General features: G+C 39.7%; 1 protein-coding gene across 1 annotated transcript in view; it reads left to right on the top strand.

Moving 5' to 3' along the window:
- Positions 1 to 815: 815 nt before the first annotated feature.
- Positions 816 to 7,623, top strand: part of CCDC169 (coiled-coil domain containing 169) — a 48,134-nt gene continuing 41,326 nt past the window's right edge. Inside the window, exons 1-2 of the mRNA XM_041767450.1 lie at positions 816 to 819; positions 2,301 to 2,396. Of these exons, the coding sequence (XP_041623384.1) occupies positions 816 to 819; positions 2,301 to 2,396 (100 nt within the window). The remainder of the gene's footprint in view (positions 820 to 2,300; positions 2,397 to 7,623) is intronic.

The following is a 7,623-nucleotide window of genomic DNA, read 5'->3' as shown; positions in this document are numbered from 1 at the left end:
CGGGCTCCTGGTGCATGGAGCCTGTTTCTCCCTCTGCCTGTGTCTCTGCCTCTCTCTGTCTCTGTCTCTCTCTCTGTGTGTGTGACTATCATAAATAAATAAAAATAAAAAAAAAATGTTCACCCTTAACAAGGTCTAAGACATGGGTCAGTGTTAAAAAAGCACCAAGGCCAGCAGATCCCTACTCCTTACAGCCAACCAGCTGGTGCACATCCCCCTCCACCAGTTTGGTTGGGAAAATGAATGGGGTCCCAGCTCAGGCACTGGCTCGGGTCGCCTTCCTGCGCCCCCGGGCGCCGCCCTGTGACGTGACAGCGCGGCGCCCGCAGCGGCCACGGGGAGTGGTGCGCCCCGGCGACGGCTCGCGACGGCGCTCTCTTCCCGCTCTCTTCCCGGGTTCCCGGGTTCCCGGTGGCTTTTCAGATCTTGTGGTCGAAGCTGGAAAAGGGGGAGGGCGTGGACATTTCTGATCTGACACTACGGAGGAAGGAAGAGGCGACAACTTCGACGGTGTGAGCACCGACCGCCTTAAAATGGAGCGGGGGCGGGCGGGCGGCGCGGGGCCCGGCGCGCGCCGACCGGGGACTGGCCCCTGCGTGCGCCCCGTGTGGAAAGCGGCAGCTGGCGTGAGGCCTGCGTGCGATCCACGCCCCGGCGGGTCTGGCGACGGCGAAGAGCCGTGGTTTACAGGAGAGAGTCATTTGCCCTTTGATTAAGCGTTTGATATTACCGACAGGCAGATGTGGAGGCGGGATTCTTGTCTTTGGATCGGGTCAGACGGAGTGTACCGTGTGCACAGACTGTGACACTAAGATATGCGTTTGATTTTCATGTTCCACTGACTGCAGCTTCTGTTTCAAGTTCCAAAGGTTTTGTTTAGTTAGGCTTCTCCGTCGTCCCTTTAGAAGGACTTAAAAGGTGGCATTTTGTGAAAATGATGCGCCTTCTATAGACTTCTTAAAATACTCAATGTTATACTTCGTATTAAATCTTTGACACATTTTAAGTTTTTTTTTGTTTTGTTTTGTTTTGTTTTTTGCTTTTTTTTTTTTTTTTAATACCTCCAATCTGACCAGCAGGCCCCATGAGATTTGGACTCCTCTGTGTCCCTAAATCTTCGTGTGCTTTCCTCTGTTGTAGCTCTGACACACTTTTTAAATTGCTTGGTTATTTCTTGGGCTGATATTAAACTGTAAACATGCTGAGGACAGATTATGTGTTCCCTGAGGAATTCAGAGTATAAACTTAGGAATTTTAGAGTATAAATTTAGGAATTTTAGAGTATAGAAGCAAGTACTTTAGAGGAATCCTGCATAAATACAAATCCCAGCTTTTATCACTCTAACTACATGATCAAGTTAATAAACCACTAAGCTTCAGTTTTCTCAACTCGAAGATTGGTGTATAAATCATAATACCTCATGTGGTTGTCACCAGGATTGAGTGAAAAGTATGTACAGAGCATAGAACCTTGGCTTATGATAAGCACTCAATGGAAATTAGCTGCTGCTATCACCATTGTCCAGTTTAATTATTCACTGTAGTATTTTCAACATAGCACAATGCCTTGATGTATAGTAGGCAATAAAAAATACATATTGCATAAATGGTTCTCTCATCATATTTTGACAATTAATGTACTAATTTACTAATGTCCTAAATAGATAATCTCTGGAATGCTATTTGTGTGTATGTGGTTTTTGTGTGTGTGTGTGTGTGTGTGTGTGTGTGTTTCTCTTTTCCTCTTTGTCTCTGGTTGTCAGTTACCCATTGCCCTAAGTCTTCCATTCTCTGATAATTTGCAGTTAATTTGCTGGGCTTTGAGAAACCAGAACAACTTCTTGGGATCATTTTTTAAAATTTTTTTAAAATTTTATTTATTTATGATAGTCACACGCAGAGAGAGAGAGAGGCAGAGACACAGGCAGAGGGGCAAGCAGGCTCCATGCACCGGGAGCCCGACGTGGGATTCGATCCCAGGGATTCGATCCCAGGGATTCGATCCCAGGTCTCCAGGATCGCGCCCTGGGCCAAAGGCAGGCGCCAAACCGCTGCGCCACCCAGGGATCCCCTTCTTGGGATCATTTAAGAGTAAAGGTGACTAATGGTTACCTAGGAGCCTCTGAGCTTTAGTACATATTACGGTCCTTGTGGAACTTGGTTATCAGAATCCCCCACTTGCTTGATTTCTGATTCTCAACCATGCCTTCAATAAGTGATGTTTCATAATAAATTGTTCCTAAAGTAGTGGTGTGTTACTTTGTGTTATTTTCATATTATACTGGATCATAATTAACAAGATATTTTTAATAATAGGGATATAGTGCAACTATCAATGCTCGAAATAAGACACAAGATAGCAGAACTGGAAGCCAAACTCAATACTGATGATGAAGGTATATAAGTAAATATTTTTATATATGACTCTTGTATAATTATTGTTTAGTTTACCAAGATACCTATAGTGCATTAAATTAGACGTAGGAAATAATAGTACCAGGTCTCAGTACTGCTTTTTGGCAGCATTAATAATAATTTGTTATCGAGGCTTTTAAAACTAATATTTCAGTGTCAAACCTGTTACTCTATTATCATTTGTCTACTTTCAAGTTCAAAGTGTTCATCAATTAGGAAAACCTTTGTTACATGACACCAATACATGATTGTTTTTGGTAAATAATAAAATGTCACAAATTTTCTGTGTGACTCAAGTAATACCCCTCATATCTTAACTTCTGTGGATTTGGCTATAACTTTAAAATCTTTATCTAGGTTTTGGCTATATGTGTTGTAAGAATGGTGAAGGGCAGGGGGTGAATGTTGTGTGCATACACATGCATCCACACACCCACATACCCATATATCTGTAAAATTTATAATGTATAAGATATTAATTCATTCCACAAATATTGAGACCCTGCCATATGTCAACACTTGAAATGGAAAACCTTTCTCTTCCCTATTCTGAAGAGGTTTACTATTGGGAGAAAGTATCAAACTAAAATGCAATTCTCAGAAAGGAATTAAGTTCTGCAAAAGGAGAAATAGAAACTCAGTTAAGGGAACCTAACACAACTTGGATAAAAACATAAAGACAACTTTTCCAGAGAAGACAGGGCTTGAAATGAATGCTAAAGAACAGTAGGAGTTTATTAGGGTTATGGGGGTGGACTTTGGTTCTTAAACCCATTTACACCTCTCTCCTCTTCTATTGGGGAAGCCATGAAACAAACAGAATTAGTAACCATATGATAAATAAAATGCTGCTATTCTTAGTTCCCAAGGCTCTTTTTAAGGCTTGAATGGAGAACACTGCTCTGTCCCACATCTGGAGTAGCTTCCTATGTCTCCACATTTATACTGGAATATATAACTGGCTTTGTCAGGAGAGACTGTCAGTGCACTTACCAAACAGTTGAATTGGCGAGACTAGCTGGGATTTTCTCATCTAACCAGTTACAGACAAAACAAGTCAAACTCACAAATATGCATGCAATGCAATAACCATGCCCACTAGTAAAATGTAAGCCTAACAAATCTTATTATCACTTATTATCTTCTCTTGGAGCGGAACTGGTATGTGGGTATAAAAAGAAAAGGTAAAATGATAGAGTTCTTTCCTCAGGGCCAAAGCTAAACCCTGAGGTGGAGGGGTCAGAAACACATACCCTTTCTTTAACTAAGGCCAGTAACTATGTCAGGTGAGGTGATTATTATTAACCTTATTTATGGAAACATGGAATTTAGAAATTTAAATAGCTTGCTAAGATCATATAGCATATCATTTCATCCCAGATCACGTACCTACGTGATCACGCTTTGACAACTACTATTTACCACATCAGCACTGAACAGTTCTGGTTATCTACTGCTGCATAGCAAACCACCTTATAACTTAAGGGCTTGACAACCTGGGAGGTTAGCAATTGGGGTCTCATGTATTACAGTCAGATGTCTGGAGCTTAGTTATCTGAAGGTTCAATTGGGCTGGGCATTCCCAGTTGACTCACATGGCTAGTATCTCATACTTGCTGTTGGCTGGGAGCCCAGCAAGGTACTGCCTATCAGAAATACCTACTCATGGCTTTTGTAGCTTTTGCTTCTCACAGAATGGTGCCTGGGTTCCAAGAGGATGTATCCCAACAGCAAGCATTCAAAAAGGCACAAGTGACAGAAACTGCCAGGCCGGTTAAGGGCTACTCCCAGAACTGGTACAACATCAATTCCACTATATTCTATTGGTCAAAAACAGTCACAGATTCAAGGGGATGTAGTAGGAAACTCTACTTATCAAGTTCATAGTACAGAAGAACATAGAGATGGGGTATGTAATTTCAGTCATCTTTGGAAAATATAGTCTGTCACAGGGAGCATTAAACATAGTGCCATTTGAGGAGAACTCTTAAGTAATTGATGAAAATGGCATATAGATTGTCCTGTGAATATATCAGGAGATGAGATTAACGCTTATGAAGACAAATTACGAGTAGTCTTTAATATAATGCTAATGAATTCGTATTGATCCTGAAGCCAATGGAACAATATTAAGGAGTTCTGAAATGAATTTATTACTTTTTAATATCATAGAAGAAATACGTGCACAAGTGGCAACTCTGGGTACATTTGTTTAGATGATCCTTTCATAGCTACTCTCCCCAAATCTCCATCACCTTTCTCCCCATCTCACTATCAGCTAAGAGCTTACCTTCAAACAGAAAGAGAAGCAATGAGAAGATTTCCACTTGTTTCTACCAAGAAAGCTACCCACTTACATGCATCTTTGTATATCCTCTTCCTTCTTTCCTGTTCTCCTGCATATTCTTATCTAAGGGACTCCTCCACGTATGTGATAGATCCTATCTACTCTCACCTACCAAGGACATCACTCCAGCAATTGTCCTCAGCATATAAATGGGCTGGGTTTATTTTGTTGAAAAAACATGAAAAAGCTCCTTTGGCCCCACATTTCCTCTTCTGTCATCTTTCACTGCTCTGTGTACAGCAGAACTCTTCAAAAGAGTGGTTTCTATTTCCACTCTTACATGTTTATACTTGTTTAGTCTATCTGGCTTATTAACTGTATTAATTTTTAGGCTAAATGGCAAATACAACTTCAAGGGGCTTCACATTCCCATACTGGCCTTTAAGGTTCATAGGAAACTCTGTGCAGAAAAAATAGTTTATGTTTTAGTATATGTGCTACCAAAGTGAGCACAGAAGTGGTTTATGTTTTAATAAAATCTGAAATTCATCTTAAAGTTCAGTGACAAGATAAAGAAGAGGAAAGAACACGTTCAGATGACTTTTTAAAAAGTGAGAATTAAAAAAAAAAAAGTGAGAATTAGTAGTGGCTAGAGCTTTAAGTGTATTTTAAAAATTGAAGCCACCCTTTGAAAACCATATTATTACCCCATTTTATAGATGAAAAACTGAGACTTATGGATTCTAAATCTCTCTCAAGGCTACAGAAGTGGTGAGTGATAGATCTGCATTTGAATGTAGGCATTCTGGCATCAAAGTCCACACTCAGCCTCTACTTGTTCAACCTCTTATGCTCAAGTTTGCTTCTCAATATTTTTTCATCTAGAGAAGAGAAACTTGATTTACTGAGGCTCTGGGCTCTGAGGCTCTGAGGCTCTTGTTCATCTAGGATTAGAAATGGGCTAGATTTGCCCAGCACAGCCACGATAGTTTTGTTCTCTCTTGAACAGAAGTTTTACCTCGAATCAACCAAAACTGCTCTTGTCAAGATGACTAGTGATTTCCAATTTGCTAAATCCAGTGTCAACTCTTGTCCTCATCTCACTTGACTTAGCACTGATACAAGGGGTCACCCTTATCTTTGAAACCCTTTGCTCACTTGGCTCCTGGGACTCCATATTCTCAGTTTTCTTTGTACCTACTGGCCATTCCTTATTTCTCTTCACCTTTATGATTTCTGAAAACTTGGGAGTGCCCAAGGGCTCAGTGCTCTGACTTTTCTTTGATACATGCACTCATTACTTAGGTGATCTTTGATCAGATGCTGCTAAATCCTGGCTGTGTAATGACAACACACAAATTTACATCTCCATTTGGGAACTCTCCTTTGAGCTCTTTTTAATCTTCATTTATAGGATGGTTTCTATCCCTAAGCCCCTTTGGCTATTGAGTAATATGTTAACAGATCAAATAGTTTTCTAATTCATCTCAGTAAATGCTAAAAATATGTTTTGATAAACTTCAATTTGTCTTTCTTTTTTTTTAAACAGAGGAATACTTCTGTTTATCTTAAAATGGCCTAATATTTAGTAATGAAACATTAGAGGTATCACTACCCCTGGGGGGAAGAAAACAAAACAGACATGCCAGATGCTACCATTAAAATTTAATATTTTTGAAAGTTTTCATTAAGCAATAAAATTTGAAATAGACATAAGAGTTGTAGCTATTAGGAAGAGATAAAATTATTATAATTTTTAGTTTTTATAATTTGATATCCAGAATTTTCCAGAGAGCAATTGAAAAACTACTATACTTCCAATCATGAAATGGGCAAAAGACATGAAGAGAAATCTCACAGAGGAAGACATGGACATGGCCAACATGCACATGAGAAAATGCTCTGCATCACTTGCCATCAGGGAAATACAAATCAAAACCACAATGAGATACCACCTCACACCAGTGAGAATGGGGAAAATTAACAAGGCAGGAAACAACAAATGTTGGAGAGGATGCGGAGAAAAGGGAACCCTCTTACACTGTTGGTGGGAATGTGAACTGGTGCAGCCACTCTGGAAAACTGTGTGGAGGTTCCTCAAAGAGTTAAAAATAGACCTGCCCTACGACCCAGCAATTGCACTGTTGGGGATTTACCCCAAAGATTCAGATGCAATGAAACGTCGGGACACCTGCACCCCGATGTTTCTATCAGCAATGGCCACAATAGCCAAACTGTGGAAGGAGCCTCGGTGTCCATCGAAAGATGAATGGATAAAGAAGATGTGGTTTATGTATACAATGGAATATTACTCAGCAATTAGAAACGACAAATACCCACCATTTGCTTCAACGTGGATGGAACTGGAGGGTATTATGCTGAGTGAAATAAGTCAATCGGAGAAGGACAAACAGTGTATGTTCTCATTCATTTGGGGAATATGAATAATAGTGAAAGGGAATATAAAGGAAGGGAAAAGAAATGTTGGGAAATATCAGGAAGGGAGACAGAACATAAAGACTCCTAACTCTGGGAAACGAACTAGGGGTGGTGGAAGGAGTTGTAGCTATTAGGAAGAGATAAAATTATTATAATTTTTAGTTTTTATAATTTGATATCCAGAATTTTCCAGAGAGCAATTGAAAAACTACTATACTATATTAGTAAAGAATTATGAATGGTTGGATGCAGTAATGGAAGAAATGTTTATGTAAGAAAAAAACCCAGCACTAACCAATTCAAAAATAGGGTTTTTAAATGATTGTACTCCCAATTTCAGCCCAAACTATAAAATATCAGACAAAAGCCTTGATTAGAAATATTCAGAACCTGTATGAAGGATAGCAGAAGACTTGTGATTATAAGGCAGTAATAACAGTTCAACCAGAATTCTCACCTTATTCAAAGTAAGAGATTTTACA

This window comes from Vulpes lagopus, chromosome 8 (genome assembly GCF_018345385.1).
Source record: "Vulpes lagopus strain Blue_001 chromosome 8, ASM1834538v1, whole genome shotgun sequence".
Lineage (NCBI taxonomy): Eukaryota > Metazoa > Chordata > Mammalia > Carnivora > Canidae > Vulpes > Vulpes lagopus.
This window is presented reverse-complemented; position numbering and strand designations above follow the sequence as displayed.